The sequence below is a fragment of the Arabidopsis lyrata genome (assembly GCF_000004255.2).
Source record: "Arabidopsis lyrata subsp. lyrata unplaced genomic scaffold ARALYscaffold_1, whole genome shotgun sequence".
Lineage (NCBI taxonomy): Eukaryota > Viridiplantae > Streptophyta > Magnoliopsida > Brassicales > Brassicaceae > Arabidopsis > Arabidopsis lyrata.
In genome coordinates this window covers 7,006,792-7,026,348 of record NW_003302555.1, presented here as the reverse complement: position 1 = coordinate 7,026,348, position 19,557 = coordinate 7,006,792, and the positions used below count along the sequence as shown (strand labels likewise).

At 39.1% G+C, this 19,557-nt stretch overlaps 8 protein-coding genes across 10 annotated transcripts; 3 read left to right on the top strand and 5 right to left on the bottom strand.

Moving 5' to 3' along the window:
- Window positions 1-51: 51 nt before the first annotated feature.
- Window positions 52-696, bottom strand: LOC110224698. The gene has a single exon (XM_021011367.1). It carries the CDS (start codon window positions 628-630, stop codon window positions 196-198), a length of 435 nt encoding a protein of 144 aa, XP_020867026.1. The 5' UTR covers window positions 631-696; the 3' UTR covers window positions 52-195.
- Window positions 550-3,181, top strand: LOC9326251 (pyrophosphate-energized membrane proton pump 3). Its single transcript, XM_021011366.1, is given in 9 exon segments — window positions 550-645; window positions 976-1,164; window positions 1,367-1,804; window positions 1,888-2,018; window positions 2,020-2,044; window positions 2,131-2,286; window positions 2,367-2,478; window positions 2,563-2,782; window positions 2,918-3,181. Coding segments are annotated over 8 exon segments (1,245 nt in total). The 5' UTR covers window positions 550-645; window positions 976-1,101; the 3' UTR covers window positions 3,018-3,181.
- Window positions 3,180-4,696, bottom strand: LOC9326250. The gene is made up of 4 exons (XM_002890142.2): window positions 4,530-4,696; window positions 4,200-4,439; window positions 3,976-4,126; window positions 3,180-3,909 (listed from the first exon to the last, which is right to left on the bottom strand). The coding sequence occupies exons 1-4, from the start codon at window positions 4,581-4,583 to the stop codon at window positions 3,380-3,382; spliced, it is 975 nt and encodes a 324-aa protein (XP_002890188.1). The 5' UTR covers window positions 4,584-4,696; the 3' UTR covers window positions 3,180-3,379.
- A 31-nt stretch (window positions 4,697-4,727) lies between these two features.
- LOC9328982 (U-box domain-containing protein 35) lies at window positions 4,728-8,411 on the bottom strand. The gene is made up of 11 exons (XM_002890141.2): window positions 8,036-8,411; window positions 7,811-7,902; window positions 7,601-7,722; window positions 7,314-7,504; window positions 7,166-7,220; window positions 6,751-7,078; window positions 6,549-6,650; window positions 6,062-6,472; window positions 5,182-5,934; window positions 5,029-5,099; window positions 4,728-4,948 (listed from the first exon to the last, which is right to left on the bottom strand). Exons 1-10 carry the CDS (start codon window positions 8,211-8,213, stop codon window positions 5,043-5,045), a joined length of 2,289 nt encoding a protein of 762 aa, XP_002890187.2. The 5' UTR covers window positions 8,214-8,411; the 3' UTR covers window positions 4,728-4,948; window positions 5,029-5,042.
- Window positions 8,412-10,038: 1,627 nt separating this feature from the next.
- On the top strand, window positions 10,039-12,946 carry LOC9326249. Of its 3 annotated transcripts, none has more exons than XM_021010872.1 (11): window positions 10,039-10,351; window positions 10,452-10,479; window positions 10,588-10,674; window positions 10,760-10,870; window positions 10,966-11,115; window positions 11,192-11,679; window positions 11,766-11,865; window positions 11,944-12,003; window positions 12,094-12,186; window positions 12,272-12,391; window positions 12,472-12,946. In XM_021010872.1, exons 1-11 carry the CDS (start codon window positions 10,320-10,322, stop codon window positions 12,781-12,783), a joined length of 1,581 nt encoding a protein of 526 aa, XP_020866531.1. In that variant the 5' UTR covers window positions 10,039-10,319; the 3' UTR covers window positions 12,784-12,946. The 3 variants fall into 3 exon arrangements, with proteins under 3 accessions (XP_020866531.1, XP_020866530.1, XP_020866533.1); XM_021010871.1 differs by having other exon boundaries at window positions 10,041-10,351; window positions 10,754-10,870; XM_021010874.1 differs by having other exon boundaries at window positions 10,043-10,351; window positions 10,583-10,674; window positions 10,754-10,870.
- Window positions 12,928-14,325, bottom strand: LOC9328981 (50S ribosomal protein L20). Its single transcript, XM_002890140.2, has 2 exons — window positions 13,994-14,325; window positions 12,928-13,240 (listed from the first exon to the last, which is right to left on the bottom strand). Exons 1-2 carry the CDS (start codon window positions 14,177-14,179, stop codon window positions 13,046-13,048), a joined length of 381 nt encoding a protein of 126 aa, XP_002890186.1. The 5' UTR covers window positions 14,180-14,325; the 3' UTR covers window positions 12,928-13,045.
- Window positions 14,326-14,452: 127 nt separating this feature from the next.
- Window positions 14,453-15,468, top strand: LOC9326248. The gene is made up of 2 exons (XM_002892872.2): window positions 14,453-15,076; window positions 15,165-15,468. The coding sequence occupies exons 1-2, from the start codon at window positions 14,612-14,614 to the stop codon at window positions 15,321-15,323; spliced, it is 624 nt and encodes a 207-aa protein (XP_002892918.1). The 5' UTR covers window positions 14,453-14,611; the 3' UTR covers window positions 15,324-15,468.
- Window positions 15,469-15,513: 45 nt separating this feature from the next.
- Window positions 15,514-19,071, bottom strand: LOC9326247. Its single transcript, XM_002890139.2, has 14 exons — window positions 18,882-19,071; window positions 18,224-18,813; window positions 17,912-18,124; window positions 17,607-17,811; window positions 17,435-17,510; window positions 17,122-17,257; window positions 16,933-17,037; window positions 16,727-16,807; window positions 16,543-16,632; window positions 16,331-16,396; window positions 16,208-16,264; window positions 16,024-16,101; window positions 15,832-15,879; window positions 15,514-15,757 (listed from the first exon to the last, which is right to left on the bottom strand). Exons 2-14 carry the CDS (start codon window positions 18,794-18,796, stop codon window positions 15,686-15,688), a joined length of 1,800 nt encoding a protein of 599 aa, XP_002890185.1. The 5' UTR covers window positions 18,797-18,813; window positions 18,882-19,071; the 3' UTR covers window positions 15,514-15,685.
- Between the last annotated feature and the right edge of the window lie 486 nt (window positions 19,072-19,557).

Here is a 19,557-nt window from a genome sequence, read left to right as displayed (position 1 = left end):
TGGGATTAAAAAAGGTTCTACAATTGGTTTTCTGTTTTAGAGCAAAATTAATTAGGATAAATTTCTTATGAGATTGATTATTTGTTCCAACAGTAGAAAACTTGAAGTCCATGATACTCAAATTTCGCTGATACAAAACCGAAAAAAAAAACTCATAAGAAACCAAATCAATCTAGAATTATCCTTTCTAACATTTCAAGAGGCAGATGAAGGATCCGTCCCGCTCTTAACGGCGGACCAAATTTGGCCAATGCCTCTGGTAACGTGAGGCCAAACGGCGTTAATGCCGTTAAGTGTAGCACCAGAAGCTAACCCTAACACGAAAGTCTCAACGTATCCAGGTTTCGTCTCCAGCTTCGCGTCGACGACGGCAAGCCTCCCGTTAATGGCGTCGATTTTCCTGGCGTCGGTTACAAGCTTATCCTTGCTGGAGGCGTTTCTGGAAGACGAAACGACTCGGACGAGCGCGTTTTGTAGGTCTTCGATGACCTTAATGGAAGCTTCTGCTGGTTCCAGCCCTCGTTTCTGGTAGTGAGAGATTAGTTCCGTCGGAGTTGGGAATTTCTTCGATTTCTGCTTCTGTTCTGCTTTGGTTTCCTCCGCCGCGTTTGGTGTCGCCGGTTGCTTCATCTTCTTCTTCGCCGGGTAAGAATTTGAATCTCTTATCCAAAGTACAGCTCCTGACGGAAGATAATCATTTGATTTTTTTTTTTATATTTTTAAAAAATCAACTTTTGGTAAATTTTCTTCGTGGACCGTCTGTTGGGCTTGGAAATTAGTAATTAGTAATTTTCTTAATTGAAGGTTTGTGGGGGCATCTCTGGTTTATTTTAAAGAGTTAAGACTGTTAGTATTTTAGCCATAAAATTGGATGGCTAGCTCTACTGTGGTTAAACAAGCAGAAAAGGTTGAAGCGCATATCGTAATCTTCTTTGGTTTTTTATTTCTTACTCAACCTTTTCGTTTATCATGCAGATCCATCTGGTTTTATTCTATTTCCTCTAGTTGTTCACTCGTTTGACTTGGTAATATCATCAATTGGTAATTCTATCGATCAAGGGAACTCGCAATGCTAGTGTGAAATCTCCAGTAGAGGATCCAATGGTTGTGCTTCAGAAAGGATATTCGCTGACTATTATATTAGCCGTTTTGACATTTGGCGCGGTAATGTCATCTACATATGTCATTGATTATTTTGTTCATTAAATGGCTTTTGAACAGTAGCTTTTTTTGATGTTATTTCTCAGTTTTATCGATAGTTGACTTTACACACACATGCACATTAGGGCCCATCTAAGCAACTGAAGTTATTGTTAGTCTTGTAATTTCGATGGAATTCTCTGACACCATTACCTCTGTTTTGTAGTCGACTCGCTGGCTGCTTTACACAGAACAAGCTCCATCTGCTTGGGTGAATTTTTTCATGTGTGGCTTGGTTGGCATTATCACAGCCTATGTCTTTGTCTGGATATCCAGATATTCTACTGACTATAAGTATGAGCCTGTTCGGACGTTGGCTCTTGCTAGCTCCACTGGTCATGGAACCAATATAATTGCTGGGGTCAGCTTGGGTCTGGAGTCCACGGCTCTTCCTGTTTTAGTTACAAGTGTAGCTATCATTTCTGCTTTTTGGCTGGGCAATACCTCGGGACTAATGGATGAAAAGGGAAACCCCATTGCAGGTCTATTTGGAACAGCTGTAGCTACAATGGGAATGCTGAGCACTGCAGCTTATGTTCTTACAATGGACATGTTTGGTCCTATAGCTGATAATGCAGGTGGGATTGTTGAGATGAGCCAGCAGGTATGTGTCATATGAGTGGTTGGAATTATTCCTATGTTGTCTTTGAATTTTCATGCTTCTATAAAAATAATTGTCTCTTGCAGCCAGAAAGTGTCCGTGAGATCACTGATGTTCTTGATGCTGTTGGGAATACCACAAAAGCAACAACAAAAGGGTTTGCTATTGGATCTGCTGCCCTTGCATCATTCCTTCATTTTAGTGCCTATATGGATGAGGTTTGCTAATGTGTCTTTCAAAGAGGTATGTATATTATGTCTCTTCTGTTTCCACTATATGGCTTCTCGTCTCGCATACTCATCCTCATTCTCGTCCTCACATCTAAACAGGTTGATATTGCGATCCCAGAAGTCTTCATCGGTGGGTTATTAGGTGCCATGCTTATATTCCTGTTTAGCGCTTGGGCTTGTGCAGCAGTTGGTCGAACTGCACAGGAGGTTGTCAATGAAGTAAGAAGACAGTTCATTGAGAGGCCTGGCATAATGGTAAATATAATTCCTTTGGAGCCCGTTCCCTTTTCTTCTTGTTATTTCCTTCGGGTGTCTTTTTGACCTTTATGTAACAGGACTACAAGGAGAAGCCAGATTATGGTCGATGTGTTGCCATTGTCGCATCTTCAGCTTTGAGGGAAATGATAAAACCAGGAGCTTTGGCTATAATATCACCCATTGCAGTTGGTGAGTCAGTAAAATGTTGGTTAATCCGTGAAACGAGAAAGAAACAGACATGATGAACCAACCCTCTCTGTTTGGTGTCCTCAGGTTTTGTGTTCCGGATCTTGGGATACTACACAGGACAACCTCTGCTAGGAGCTAAAGTAGTAGCTGCAATGCTAATGTTTGCAACGGTGTGTGGTATCTTAATGGCTCTTTTCTTAAATACAGCAGGAGGTGCTTGGGACAATGCAAAGAAATACATTGAGACAGGAGCTCTAGGAGGCAAAGGAAGTGATTCTCATAAAGCTGCAGTAACTGGTGATACGTAAGCAATTTTCCATTTTCCTTGTACATCCTCTTCTTCTTAGTCTCTTCCTCATTAGTCATTTCCTTTGACTTTGATAGTGAAGTCAAATGTGTTTTATAATGAGAAATCATCTTTCTTTTTGTAAATGGCAAGTGTGGGAGACCCTTTCAAGGACACAGCAGGACCGTCGATTCACGTTCTCATCAAAATGTTGGCGACTATCACGCTTGTCATGGCTCCAATCTTTCTCTGATAAAAAAGACATCTAATCCTTTTTGCACATATATAGAGTGAGTAAATGAGTGAGGTAGGTTATGAATTCATGCAACATGGTTTAATGGTTTTTGTTTTTTTTTTTTCTCTCATCTGAATAATGTATGGTAGTTGTCTTAAATCATTGATACGAAGCACTTCCCAGTGACATGTTACAAACCAAAATTTTGAGTAACTTTTTTCAAAAAGGGTAGACAGATTTACACAGAACTTGACACCAAGAGAATACATCATCATTTTACCCGAGAAAGACAATATAACCACATAAAGCCGTCCATACTTTAAACACTAGCTAGTAGCTATCATCTAGTTAAAATATTAGTGACTAGTGAGCATCCGCCATTACTCCCATGTACCGCGAAGCAGCGGAGTAGCTTTAACATCATCCCCGAAAGTCTTCAAAAGATCGCATGTCGATTCATCACCGTCACCCTCAGGCTCCAACTCCATCCCTAACTCTTCCTCTATATCGTCGGAAGCAGAGATCAGTAACAACTCACATCCTTCATAATTCAGGAAATCGGGCGGGTCGGCTGGATCAAACCGGGTATGACCTAAATGAGCTTGAAGATGGGCCGGGAACTGGGCCTTCCTCTTTCTCTGCAGCCCACCAAACCCTGACCTACCTCCTCCTCCTTGCTCTGGATTTCGTATTTGAATCAAGAAGGATCCTTCGGGCTCAATGTTCATCGACTCTTGTGGCTCGTGTGCTCTGGTCTGCAAATCCGATGGGAATTCGAGTTTGTAGACAAGATGTGTGTGGTGCTTTCTAGTCGGACTAGGTTTATGTCGGAGAATTCTGTATATTCCTTCTCCAACAGCTCTCGCCGGCGGTTTGTGTCTATGTCCTCGAGTCTTGGTCTCATACTCGTCTGCAAAAACAAATTCAAAATCACAAAATCTCACCAAGTAAATTTACAAATTCACGAAATTCTTACCTCCTTTGAGAGCAGTTTTAACATCTTCAACATTGGTCGTCACCATCTCCACGAAACCCCAAAAATGTTGCGATTTCTTGCTTGGATCAGGAAGACTTTTCTTACCCATCACAATGAATCGTAGCAGAAGCTGTTCCTCGATGTTCACTTTCTACGAAAAGAACCAGATTATAGTCCTGTAATAAGAGCTGAATCCGTAGAGTTTGGTTCTTCTTCCTACTTACCTCGACACCGTGTCCTCCTTCACCTTGGTTCTTGGCGCCGGAGGAGCTACTACTCGCATCTCCGTCACCGGAATCTTTATAGGAACCTTCTTTACCTGAAAGAGGGTCTTGTTTCTCCTGGGTGGGATTCTCACCGGACTCAGGACGCATCACTATGTATAACCTTTGAACATCGTCCACACTGTGAGCTTCATCTTTGTTAACCTTCGGCCTATAAAAGAAGAATATTTCTCCTCTTTCCTGATTAACAAGTGACTGAGCTCATCTGAGAAAAACAGTCTTTAACTCAAGTACATGAACAAAGAACAGAGGAAGGTAATAAATTAAAACCTGAATCTCAACTTGAGGATCTGGTCTCGTCTTAACTTCTCTACCTTGTCCCATTGTTGCAAAATTCTCCTACCTTGAGAAAACCTTTTTTAATAAGACTTGTTTTTGGCTTTAACACTTGACATCGTCAGAACATTCCCACGTTGTTCTTTACTTTGAGTTACGTGTCGACTAAACATGTAATTCTTAGTCAAAGGGTTAAAATCTTTAAAATATAATTTCATATTTTCTCCAGAATGTGCATTGGAAATCCATATTTCCTCGTAATATACATATTGTTTCTTTAATAGAAAATACAAAACTTTTATACACAAATCCGACTCTCTAATAAACCATAACCACGTTTCTTCTTCAGCTCAAATAAGCAACTCATTTTCTGAATAAATTGCTCTTGGCTTGCTTTCTACGCAAGTTATCTCCTGCAAATCAAATCTCAAGCATGAGTGTTTTTCTCAATAAACTTGTTACCTAACATGAAACAAGAGAGTTATATCTTTACCAAATTCTTCAAAACTATGGGTTTGATATAGAAGATCCTGTATTCGATATTAAAGGAGCACTCCTACCTTCCTGCAATACCCACAAAACAATTAACATCATAGAGAGACATCTAATTATCTGATGGAAATGTCTTGGAATTAAAAACTCTTACCGATGTATAAGAGACTTGACTAGGATGCGAAGATCGTCCTTGTCCAGCATAAAACACAGACTCAAGACTCTCTTCACCAATCTCTCTAAGTCTATTAAGCTCAGGCATCACTTCTTTACCAAGATCAGGCCTATCTTTTCTTCTCAACTCAGCACATTGTAGCGATAACTTCGCAAGAGACAAAGCTTCCTCTAATGGCCAATCCGGTACTGCAGGATCAAGCATATCTTTCAATGTCCCTTCTTCTATCGCTTGTTCCACATAATAAGCCAAACCCATCGGCTGTTTCGCCGTCAAAAGCTGCAAAAGCATGATTCCGAGAGAATAAACATCTGATTTCACACCCAACATTCCGGTTTGTTGATACTCTGGGTCGATGTAACAGAACGTTCCTGCAGCTGATGTTACTCTGTACTGAGTCACGTTTTCAGCTACCGCAGGGACGAGTCTTGCAAGCCCGACATCGCTGATCTTGCTGACGTAATTGTGGTCGAGAAGAACGTTTCCTGGCTTCAAGTCTCTGTGGACAATTGGTTCTGGTTTGGTCTGGTGGAGAAAGAGGAGACCCGTAGCGATCTCAGCAGCTATTCTGAAACGCAATTGCCATGAAATCGGGGGCGTGTTTCCGCGTCTGAAAAGGCGGTCATCTAAGCTTCCTTTGGCCATGTATTCGTAGACGAGAATACCGTATTCTGGACAAGCTCCTAAGAGAAGCACCATGTTTGGATGCCTTATGCAGCTTAATACCTCAACCTGAGAGTCAAAACACATCAAGTTTTAAAAAAAAAATCATAAAAAACCTTTTCTTGTAACACAAGTAAACAATAGGGGAAACAGAGCTAATGGAGAAAAATTGTAGAGAAGATAGTAATTTTGTTACCTCTTTGTGAAACTGTGATCTTCCTTGAGCAGCGTCAGGGCGTAAAACCTTAACAGCAACACTTGTGTGATCAAGATGACCTCTAAACACGGGCCCATACCCTCCTTCTCCAACTTTTCTTGATTCTGCGAAGTTCGCTGTACCTTCTTCGATCTCTTGAACAGTGTATTTTCTATATCGAACAATGCTATGTCGAGAGAAAGAATCGCTTTCTTTCAATACCTTCATCTCTGCGTGTACCCTCCTCTTTGCTTCCACTTCAGCAAGCCTGTTTGCAGCTTCAGCAGCTTCCAAGGCTGTTTTGGCTTTTGCTCTCTCGTTTTCAACCATTGACATTGCTATTTCCTCTGTCATCTTTAGTTCCTCCAATCGTCTTTCCTCTTCTGTCCTCAGCTTTTGCAGCTCTGTCGCCTAAACCACATTTTAACGAATTTATGAATCAACCTCGCTTGACATAAAGAACAACATGGAGATATATAATAATTACCTCGTGCCTTGCGGTTAAAGCTTCTCTGCAAGCTGAACTATACATATCCATAGTTTGTTTCAGCTCTAAACGCAGTCTCCTCATTTGAGCTTCTACATCATCCTGCAACAAAAAAAAAACATTTTCATGGAATGTAACAGAAAAAAAAAATCGGGTTTCAAGACCGACAAAAAATAAAACATGGTTTGATTTCAACTTATACCAAGCTCTGTGATGAATAGGAACAAGAAGTTCTTCCACTCTCATCAGAAACCGTAGAAGAACCATTGAGATAACTCAAATCCGTAAACTTGATTCCTAATCTATGTGACCCAATGCTCTGCTCTGAGCTCGTTGACATTCTTGAGGTTCTTGCTGATTCTGGTAAATCGTAGGTGAAGGAAGATCGGTCTACACTCGGCCTCCCGGAGCTGATGAAGGAAAGGTCGGATTCTTGTTGAGAAGCACTGATGAATGAGAACTCGGACTCTGAATCTGAGAAATCCCCCACTAATTTCATATGTCCATGTGGCGGTTTCGGAAGCCCTAATCTACAAAAAATCAAAACCAAGGTTTAGGAAATTGTTGAAGTTGTTAGATTCTGAAATTTTCAATTGTTTTAACTAACAGAATAATACCTGGTACCATCTGAATCAACTGATCTTCGTCCCCTAGGCAAGGCCGGCGTGTTAGCTGTTGAAAACAAGGGAGATGGAAGATTTAAGAATGTGTTGAGATGCTTGAAACGCAAGCAACAATATTTCCTATCAAGGTTAAAACTCTAACCTGTTTTATGTTTCCTCTCGAGGGCAATCGTTTCATGATTGTCTACTTCGCTGAGAAGTACTGATGGATGGTAAGGAGCAGGACGTGAGGCGTTTCGTAACGAAGAGATTTTGCCTTTGGAAATGACGTAAACATTGCAGAAATCTGGAGCTGTCTTTGACACACTCGTTGGTAAATCAGTTTTGAATCTCCTGTTGATGATCATAATTGAAAAAAGAAACCCTAATGTTGGTTAATACTTCTTCCGCACTCAACCAATCAAGCGAAACCCTAATCAGTTTTATTACCTCATAAAGCTATTCCGTGATGGAGCACCAAGAACTAAATTCTCAATCGCAGAGACCGTAACATATTCGACTATCGCTTTAACTTTGTCTACGTCTTCAAGCACAACGTCCAGACAATGAATCTGCATGCAGATATCCAAAAAAGAAAAGCTTCAAACTTTGATCTATATAAACAAAAGTTAAATTTATTTTAATTGATGTAAGTATTACCTCTTTGCGGCTGCAGAAACAGTGGAAGGATACAAAGAGATCTTTCGTTTGTTTCTCCATTTGCTGCTTATGTGTTATTCCTTCTTCAATGTCTGCATGAAACACAAAAGCGAAAGCCCTAAAGAACTCAAACTTTGTGCAAAAATCATTGAGCCAAAAAAAAGGACCAATAAAATATGTCAAACTAAAGATAAAAAATCATTGAGAATGTGAGGGTAAATTAACCTAAAGAAGATTGAGATTTGGGAAGGACATGAATAAGAGCAAGAGTTTGGCCACGAGTAGCAAGATTCTCCAATGTCCATTTAATAGCATTTTGACTACTTTTGTCTTTGTCTATTGCAATCGCCACAGAACCACTTCTTGTTCCTTTATTTGTCGCGTCCGCTTTCGGTAGCCACATTCTTCTTCCTCTTCTTCTTGTTTTCTTTTTTTTTTTTTTTTTTGCGAAAGGAAAAATCAAAGAAATGGAGAAATTTCCTTAGTAAGTGCTATATTTGGAGGAAACATTTTTAAAAAAGATATAAAGAAAATTAGATAATGCAATAGGTGAGAGATTTTCTAACCTAGTTTTTTTTTATCTGATGGATGCTATTTGAAAGTTCTATATTTGGATGAAACTCTAATTTCGGAGGTAATTACTCAAACCACACAAAGTAATAAGTTTTTTTTTGGTAGAAACATATATGATTTCTATAAAATTTGTGGAAACTAGAAAAGTGTTAAACTAGATGATGAGATACAAGAAAACATATTTCTATTTACTTCTCTTTTTAATACCTTTCAAAATGGAAGGTGCAACAACAACAAAATGAACGGTAGTAATTAAAAAGTAAAGATATTAATATGAAAAGCACATTAAGATAAAATTTCCGTGACAAAAATAAGCAAATTTAGTAGAAGGAAATAACTTTTATACTTTTTCACGTAAAAGTAGATGATATAGTTCTTCTTTTACATAATTAACACAATTTATTTATTTTTGGGTTTATAGTTATGTTTCGACAATAGTTCAGAAAGAAACTGAAAAAGAACCAAGGACCACTTAAATAAGTCTTTTTTTTTTATCTTTCTTATGATGTCCTCTTTCTTCTTTTTTTTTTTGTGTTGAATTTCATAAATATGTATTTATATACCTTTTTGATCATTTCCCAATCATAAAAATTTCGACTGCTGGAGATAATGACTACTTTTCCTGGAAAATCATGAATTAAGAAGTAAATTTATTCACCCAAAAAAAAAAGAAGAAGTAAATTTAATTCTATTTCACTAAACATTAAACAGTTTTTTTTTGTTTTGAACATCAAAAAAAAAAAAATTCTAATTTAGGCTCCTTTGTCCCCGAGACTACAAGAAACATATCAAATCGCAGTAATAGCGCGTTGAGCGCGTGAGACCAAAACCCACGATATTGGGCTTTTTCGCATAATTTTGAAATTGAGATGGCCGAGAGCGCGTGGTTGGGCCTTCTAACAACGTTCTTTTTATTTTTTTCCTATTTGGGCATTTATTTTCTGTACAAAAGGAAATTGCATACGTTACTTTCGCATTTCCATAGAAAAAGGGATACACTTCACAAAGAACATTTATTCTACACTGACATAGTGACATTAGATAAATAAATAGTTTTGGTTTTTATAATTTTTTTTTTTGTTTGATGCAATATTTAAAGCAGTTTATAGGCAAACTCTTAAGAAGTTTCTGCTTTGTTTTATCGAGTGTCCTGCAAATTTCAACTAAAATAATATTTGGATTCACAGAATATTTATTTTGGCTCGACTTATCCGGAAAAAAAGTTTCCATATGGATCATAATACTATTTTTTCGATTGGAGATAATAATATGACTATTAAAATGTAAACTTTATTTGTGTTTATGGACTATAGTACATGTAGTGGGAAGGTGCTTTTATGGAGATTCCTCAACTTTGCTACCATTCTTTTTTATATATTTATTTATATATTTTTAACTTTAATTGGTAACAACATTTATTGTTGCTCATTTATGTTATTTGGCTTTTAAGCCTTCAAGATCAAATCATATTTTCTGATTTTTATATAAAAAAGCTATCTTCTTTTATATTTCAACTTCCATAACGTGAAAACAAACAATCAAACACACATCATTATCATTTTATCTTTTACAAAAATAATAATCAAAAACTTTTGAATTTACTTGAATGGATTTAAAAGTTTCTAGGAAGATAAAGGTTGAAGCTTTAATATTTACTCTGTTTTTTTTGGGTAGAACAACTCGTGCAATGGGGGCTGTGATGAAAGTGACAAATAGCTAAAAATTTCTCATGCATTTATTGAGTCTCTCTTTGGACCCGATCCCATTCAACTCATCTTCACACATGTCTCAAGCTCTCTCTCTTTCTCTCTCTTCTTTCTCTGATCACAAGGTTAATTTGTCTGAATCTCATTCTATTGAGTCATTATTGACCTCTGGAGAGATCCAGACTAAGTTTTGAAACCGACCAAAAGTCGAATTCATCATTGATCATACAATGTCTGGAGACTCTCTGCTCACATCTAAACAGTAATGTTTCATTCCTTTTCTCCAGTTTCTTTTCTAGGCTGGTTATTGATTCTTCTCCCTCTCTGTTTCTTCCTAATTCGTTTACTGATGTGTTATGCAGAGGAGGTTCTTTGTCCAGATTCTCACAGGTTCTGATTCCTCAATGAAAGATATTCCATTAACTTGTTCCTCAAGCTGTCAATTCACTTGAAACTTACTTTCTTCTAACTCTGTTTTGTTTTCTCTGAAAAGTTTAGCCAAAGAATGTTACTAAAGAGTTCAACGGTTGTGATTCCCCCAAGAGCAGCAAATTTCACCTCTACGGATTTGAACTCGAGCACGATGTGAGTTTCGCTCACCTCTCTTTTAACCATATCGATAAATCTGTAAAAATTTGTTAAAGCTCACACTTGTCTGACACAGGTGCAGCGGTTAAAAGATCAACTGCAGAAAGAGACTGCACTGCGCGCTCTATTGCTCAAAGCTTCAGATCAAAGCCATAAGATTGAGCTGTCTCACGCATCTTCTCTTCCGCGTAGCGTATGTTTCTCCAAATTGTCTTAAGTTCTAAGCTTGCAATGTTCAGGGATATAAGCTTGAACCTTATGAATGTTCCTAAGAAAACCCGTCTGCAGGTTCAAGAACTTCTCTCCAACATAGCAGCTATGGAAGCTGCGGTCTCTAAGCTCGAACAAGAGATCATGTCTCTGCATTTCTTGCTGATTCAAGAACGAAACGAGAGAAAACTTGCCGAGTACAACCTCACTCATTCGCTATCTCCACCTGTATGTTAAATAAATTCTTCTGTATGTTTAATATTTGTCTGCTGCGATTGGCTCTGATTATAAAATTGTTGCCCAGAATGCTTTAGATTTGGTTAGACTTTCCGAGAACAACGAAACTTTACGCAGTAAACATCACAGAGCACAACCTAGAAGCAAACTGGCAAAGTCCTTGCAAAGTTTTGATAATGCTAATGAACTATCCAAGGAGATGATCAGATGCATGAGAAACATATTTGTGTCTCTAGGAGAGACATCCGCAGGATCCAAATCCTCACAAGAGACTACCAGTGTTTCTTCTCGTGAGAATCCTCCATCATCATCAACATCGTGGTGGTCTCCTTCAGAACACTCACGGATCTCCAGGTGGGCACAGAGTCCACGGATCGATATTCAGAAGAACTCAGATGTTTTAGCAACAGAGAGCAATGCATTTGATCCATACACAGTCCAAGGAAAGCTGAGCTGGGCTGACATCGGGAGTTACAGATCTGCAACTGAAGTGGCTTCAATGTCTGTTGAGGAGAAAAGGCTCGCATATGCTTCAGATGAGTTATGGAGATTCAGGTATTAACACACAGTTCAAGCAACTTCTGAGATTCAGTTATGGTCGTTGGAACTTGACAAACTCTCATGTTGTATTTTCATTACAGGAACCTCGTCGAAAGACTTGCCAGAGTAAATCCAACAGAACTAAGCCACAATGAGAAGCTCGCCTTCTGGATCAACATACACAATGCCATGATCATGCATGTAATAATGTCTGTTGGAATTTCCCTAAACTTAGATTTGCAGATACAAAACTTACAATGTCCTGATTGTCTGATTCAGGCATACTTAGCTTACGGCGTACCAAAAACTGATTTAAAGCTCTTCTCCTTGATGCAAAAGGTTTGATCTCCACACACAGAACTACTTAACTCTTCTTGGTTTGGTTCGGACAGAGGTTAATAGAAGTCTCTGATTTGGAGATTCTATCAGGCTGCTTATACAGTTGGTGGACATTCATACAACGCAGTAACGATCGAATACATGACTCTAAAGATGAGCCCTCCTCTGCATCGTCCTCAAATTGTACTAAACTCATCTTAAACTTCTTTAGTTTCTGCAACTTCTTCACTTTCTACTCTATAACTCTTACCTAAACCTGGATATTCAGGCTCTGCTTCTCTCCATTCTCAAGCTGAAAGTATCAGATGAACAGAGACAAGCGGGGATAAGTACACCTGAACCTCTAGTGTCATTTGCTCTCAGCTGCGGAATGCACTCATCTCCTGCCGTAATCTATCCATATTTATCTGCATTCTACATCAGATTCTTGAACCGATATTGCCAATTTCTAACAGAAATCGTTTGCAGGTGAGGATATACACAGCCGAGAACGTAGGAGAAGAACTTGAAGAAGCTCAGAAAGACTATATCCAGGCGTCAGTGGGAGTGAGCCCCAGGGGGAAGTTGATTGTGCCCCAAATGCTTCACTGCTTTGCCAAGAAATCTGTCGATGACTGCAAGGTTGCTCTGTGGATTTCACGTCATTTGCCTCCTCGCCAAGCTGCATTTGTTGAGCAGTGTATTCACCGGCGACAACGGTGGGGTTTTCTGGGTTCATCTAGTAGCAAATGCGGCGTAGTTCCCTTTGATTCACGGTTCCGGTATTTGTTTCTTCCGTAGCAAGGCATTGTTACGCAATGATGTGATTAAAGCAAATACTATTCCGATCCTAGGGTTTAGGTCTATAATTATTATTTAGGTGATTCAATCTTCTTTTCTCTAAACTAATAAACAAATCAAAGGATATAGATCTGCTAAACGAAATAAGAAGAAGAAATACATTCTCTCAAATTGCAAAAGTATAGTAGTATCACCAGGGTACATGTTATTCAGACAAATAACTAAATATTACGTGTTCATAAGAAGGACGAGATGAAACTAACTAGGCATTGATGGATGAAATGTCTACTTTGCGAGATGCTTGGACCATGTTCTTGTTTCCAGGGAAGGACTTGCGGGAGACGTCCACGAGTGCTTTGAAGCTGTAAGGTTCATGCATAGATAACTCAGAGAGGACTTTGCGGTTCAGCTGGATGTTCTCCTTCATCAGTCCATGGATGAAGTTACCGTAGTTGACCTGTTTCAAGTTTTAGATGTTAGGATTCCAATCAAACATGTCATTTCCATGTTCTTCACAAGAAACAGAGTATTATAATAGCATATATTTGAAAGAGATAAACAAAAATTAAGCAACAAGACTAGAAGTGAACAGAAGTCACAAAGTGAGGACAAAACAAAAGTGTTACAAAGCTGAAACGAGGTAACCGAGTTAGATAAATATGATTGTTTGCTTGTATTAGGAATTAATCATGGTTTGGTTTCAGTTATTGACAGGAAATGTATTTGTCATATTACCAACACGAAATGATTCACTTCTTTAAGCATCTTTGAGCTCTAAGGTAAACATTCACATCCTTAATCTGAAGAAAACAAGCCATCTAAAATGCACTTAATGCAACGATTCAATCTAAATCATTCGCTTCTAGTTATATACCCAACAAGTTCTATTTCTATCAATCTGTAGATGCAAACACAGAGTGCCACTGAATAAGAAAAATCTCTAGAATACAGCAAACAACTTAAAACTACTGTGTAATTCCATCAAGTTCTGTTTGAAAGATCAAACTACAACTTGTTATAATAGCTACCAGACTCGGGAGAAATCAAACACCGAATTTAACATAACAAAACCCTAAATCCCAAGGTCCATCCTAACAGAAACTCATCATAGAATTCGATAGATTATCTCATCATTCCTAAACAAATGATAATTTTATCGAATCAATGCATTTAGCAATGAATCAGGCAAGAAATCGGGGGAAAACCGTACACCGTGCTGACGAGAACCAGCGTTGATGCGCTCGATCCAGAGACCCCTCATCTCACGTTTCTTGTTGCGCCTATCTCTGTAAGAATACTGCAGAGCTTTCTCAACTCTTTCTCTCGCAATTCTTATGCAATTCTTCGCTCTTCCTCTGAAACCCTTCGCTAGCTTGAAGATCTCCTTCTTGTTCATCTTTTCTCCTTTCTTCTTCCTCCTCCTCTCTATTCTTCGTCCTTCTCTCACTAGTACTACTGACCATTTCTTCTTCTTCTAACGCCGCCACTGTTTTCTCCCCTTCTGTTTCAATTCCGGGTCGATCAGGTCGGGTCGTGGACAAATCCGGTCATAATTAAAACCCATTCTCCACCTACTGGGCCTTCATTTTTTAATATCACAAACTAGATAAAGCCCATTACCCGTCCATTAACGCCCACCAATAGACACGTGTTGCCACGTCATCACATATGCTTCATTTTCCCGGGAAACAAACAAAAACAAAAACCTTCATTATTTTCCCAGAAACAGAGTTTAAGTGGCTTTGCTCTGTTCTTCTCGACCCATCATCACACAGAAAACCCCAAAAGAGAAAGACTTTTTTTACCTGTCAAAATCTTCTAGTAACAAATGGAAAATCATCACCGAACCTCCGCCACAAAATCCGACGGCGAAGCAGTGTCGGACGGTGTGGGCCAGGGGAAGCTATATTCTCCAAACCACGCGATCAAAATCGCTCCAAAATCCGATGAAAACGTGGGCCAAGGGAACCTCTACTCTCCTGACCACGCGATCAAAATCGCAACGAACCCTAATTCTGTGGATCCATCATCAGAGGAAGAAGAAGGGGAGAAGCAGAGGAAGACGATGATGTTGGGGCTGAAGAATCTTGCATCTGTTAAGGATAAAGTTTTGGAGAAACTAGCGGCTGCTTCGGTTCCATCGGAGTCGCTTGAAAACGCTAAACAGTTTTTGGAAAGTGCGATTAAGGATTTCGCTGGAGCGGCGCAGGGTATGACGAAAGACGCCTTGCACCGGATTAAAACTCATCTCGCTGTTATTGTTCCGTCTGTTTCTCCTGCCGCCACCGGAAAGGTTTGGTTTTAAAACAATTGGTCCACCCGATAAACAAATTTGGAATTTTTTTGGTCTGACTTGTGAATTGTCTTTGGACGTGGAGCAGATAGTGGACGATGCTGAGAAAGAAGCCACTAACGGAGATGAAGAAGATGAGAGCAAGTCAAAAGAAAGCTCCGGAGACGAAGTCGCCGGAAAGTTGCCGTATGTGTCTCCGACATCTTCATTTTTGGGCTCTCTCGCCAAACCTTTCTCGAAGCTTTGATGGGTTTTGTGTCTTATGCCTACATGATTATCTGAGATCATCTGAAATTTCGTGTTTACTAGAAAGTGAAAATGAATGAACGTTACCATGTGTATTGGTCATTTTATAATTGAGTTCGATGTAATGAAAAACAGAGTTTCACACCTTTTTTTTTTTTTATGTAATAGGCCTTGGATTGTTTGTATTATTATTAGCACACAAATTTAGAGTTGAATATAAGAAATAAATGTTAATGGATATAAAGAGACCAAAGAGATTCTTGTATGTACAAGTTATACATGTACGTATGTATATATGTATGGAACGCGTATCAGAGCTTGAGATGAGTACACTAGACAAAATGGAATCAATGATTCTACTTCTCATGTGTTCTTCTCAAGTACAGATAAAGCCGGAGTAAGATAGTTGTTCGCCTTGTCTGGCAAATGAGCCACCTGAGAGAGACAAACACTATCAGATGATACAGCGATGAAGATGTGACTTATATTACAAGTGGATTACTCTTTACCAGCTCATAGAGCTCTATTCCTTGCTCAGCGACATATTCATGGCAAACCTGCAAAAACCAAATGGAAGAAATTTGAGAGATCCATGTGATTTCTTCTTTATAGATCAAAGATTGAATCTTTTTAGTCTTGGCTCTTGAAATGGGTAAAAGATTGAATCTGTCTCAGTTGTTTCTATATAAACTGCAACTCACATCAAAACTTTTGTTTCTAGCGGTTGAATCATGCAGTGCCTTGACACATATATCAGCCACATCCGCGCAACTAATGCCCTGAAATTGAAAGAAAAATTAAGCATTGGGAAGTTATAAGTGAGCTCCATCAGAAAATCTTTTGCTATAGGTGGCTTGAGATTTTTTTTTCCGTGAGTGAAATAACCTGAGAAATTCTGTTTCCTTGATCAAATATCAGAGCTCGTTGTCCGCCTGGTTCCTCCTATATCAGAAAGTTTGTATTCAAAGCCATATACATACACATTGGTTAGAACTCAAAGAACAGTACCTTCAAGGGGCCGGGACGAATGATGGTGTATCCAAGGCCTGATCTCCTCAAAGAATCTTCACCAGCCTAACAAATTTAGGGGGCATCAAGAGAGAGGGAGAAATAGATGTGAAAAGATGGAACCTACTGGCACAAAAGCCCTGACGATCTGTAGCCTCGAAAGATTCAGAAGTTATTAACTTATTATAACGTGTAAGACAAAATAGACTTACCCTCTTGGCTTTCAACACTTGCTCCCTTCTGTTGGGTTCTACTCCCGAACCAGTACACGATACCAGAATAAAGTCTGTTTCTTGACCCGCCTGCAGACAAAAATGCGGAAAGTTGATATAGTATCTGTTTTTTTCATTCTTTCGGGTGATGATCTGAAAGTAGACATTAAGTTGGAGTACTTACAGGCAAAGCTTTTATGTACTCGAATACAAGGCTAAAACTTCTCAGATCTTGTTGTGCAGCAGCAAGTCCATCAACAGGTCTCTGAAAGAGGAAAAACCCCAAGAGATTGCTAACTCAGACACCAACGAATGACAGTTTTCGATTAATGATCACACATATCAATCCCCCAAAAACAACTGCTGAAGCGTTGAAAAGAGTAAGCAAACCTGTCTTTTAGGCTCAAAGCGTATTGTCAATGTGTGAACAAGAAATGTATCTAGCGGTGGATCTTCTGGGTTAACCGGACGAAAAGCTGAAAATGGCACCCTTACCTGCCCAAGGAACCAAAGTTTTAGACAGAAAAATAACGGGGAAGGGGTCAGACTAATGAGCAAGACCGATGATGCTTTTCATACCCGACAAAAACCTGCTTTGGTACTGATCCTTGCGAAATACTGTTTGCTCTGAGACATATCTGATGATGGACCAGCTTCAAGGATTACAACATAGGATCTTCCATTCCCACCAACAGAAAGAACTAAGCCTTCGTACCTATTGATATAAAAGCATAAGCATACAAAGGAAGCTAAGGCTAAATGGTTTCAGGAGGGATTAGAAATTTCATTAATACTACTCGTAGGTTATCCCCTTTCTCGAAGTTTCTATGATCGAATCGTTTCACAGAATAAGCTGAGAGTAAGGATGGTTGATAAGAAATCGCATAAATACCTGTCAAGAGTGGTACCTAATGGAAGTGAAAGTTTCTTCGACAACTCAACATATCCTCCTCGGGTGAAAACATAACCTGCGTTTGAAACCTGATTAAACCACTATATCTGAAAAAATACATCAAAAGGAAAAACTTTCGCATTGCCATATTCTCAGAAGAGATAATGTGTACCTGAAAACTCAGCTCTCTCAGTTTCCGTAAACTCGAACTTAGCATCCATCCCACCATCATATTTGGAAGCAGTTGTGTCCTGAAAGTAAGTTCCTTGACGAATTTCCCAACCATCGAGTGACTCAGCCGATTTGAACTTAGCTATTAGAAGCTTGCTTTTGCTGCTTTTACCCGCTCTTAATTGTGCTAGTCTGTTATTGTAATCCTGCAAAGACTCAAATAACACACAGGAATAACTACTCTCCGCTCAACAAAACAAGAAACCAAATCAACCATGGTTTAGTCATGGACAAATCTTACTATACCTGAAAAGCCTTGGTGAGGTTATAAACACCCAAATGATCAACCCGGGTAAGGTCTGCAGTAATCGTAGACCGAGCAGTCGCACAGTAGATGATCTTGTTGCAGCTTTCAACAGCGGATTTGAGTGTTGACGGTTCGCCAACATCTCCAACAACAATATCCACTGATCTTGGCAACATACTCATCACTTCCTCATCTTGTTTCCTCACCAGTGCCTAAACAGTAACCTCAAATCTCTTAAAAAAAAACTCTCAAGGCATTTACATAAACTTTATACTATACAATAAATCAGCATTTATTGAATGTAAACGAACCTTGACGGTGTAGCCACGGAGCATGAGTTTACGGACAACGATACGGCCAATTCGGCTAGTGGCTCCGACGACTAAAACGGTAACGTTTTGAGCGCCGGGAACAGCGAACTCACACATAGGTCCTTCTCTAATGAGAAGACTATCAAGAGTCTCTTGCTCATCGGGTCGGGTGGTCCTCGACATCTGACCTAATCCAGAGAATTTCCGCCACACCTCGTCGAAAATCTGCCGCGATCGTCGTCCTAACCCCACAGGATTCACATCGTCCAATTTCAGTGTAGGCGGAGACGGTGGTGATTGAGCGTTCGGCGGCGGAGAAACGTCGAGCTTCTTGGCCACCGTCTCTTCGCTTTCCTTAGTAGTTGTGGTTCCGGGTCGGGTCTTAGTCTTCTTTTTATCGGAGGGTGGAGATGGAGACGGAGAAGAAGAAGACTGAGCCCTAGGGATTACGATTTGGGAGCGATCATGGAATCTGTGAATTCTGGAGTTGATGCTGAAAGTGTTGCCAAAATTGGAGCTTAGAAACCTCGCATCAGTGGCCGCCATGTTACTGCCAACAATACTACCCACCATTTTTTGAAACTCTGCTTCTGCAACAAAAACAGAGCTCAATTTTTTGAAAATAAAAATATTTGGATAAATTATACTAAATGCTTACAATCGTTTTGTTATACATGAATCTTATTTGCATGCTAGACTGTCATTGAGAAGACAGGCTCTTGGTCCAAATTGGAAATGGATAACGAAGGTGAGGTTTTTCAAGTTTTTTTTTTGTCGTTTGAGAAAATATAATTACAAGAATAAGAAATGGTTGGATCGGAGGATTTTGACATTTCGGGATGAAAGAAAGAACAAGGAGAGTGAGGAGTGAAGAAGACCACAGAATTTGGTTTGTGTGTTTTGGACAGTGATATGACTTATGAGCAAATTAACTAGCCACGTACCCTCTCGCTTTTCCTCTTCTTTTTTTTCTTTTCTTCACCTTATTTATATAAAGAAAACACCAGAAAATTTCATTCCAATTTCCAACCATATAATAATTCCATAAAATTTCATATATTTGTATATTTCAAGAGTTACGAAAACCTGTTTAGAGACTTTTTATTTTAATTTATTGGAAACTAAAGCTTTTTTCTTTTTGATAAAGGAAACCAAAGCAATTAGACTGACTGAACACCAACAAGATCAGAAGCAACAAACGTATATTTGATATGTACGAATGTTTGGTATCATAAATTATAAAGTGGATACAAAAATTTCCACGACTCTCTCAATTAGATATGCATATGTTATCTGTTGGATTTAATAGTACAGTAGAAGGTGTAGCAAATATG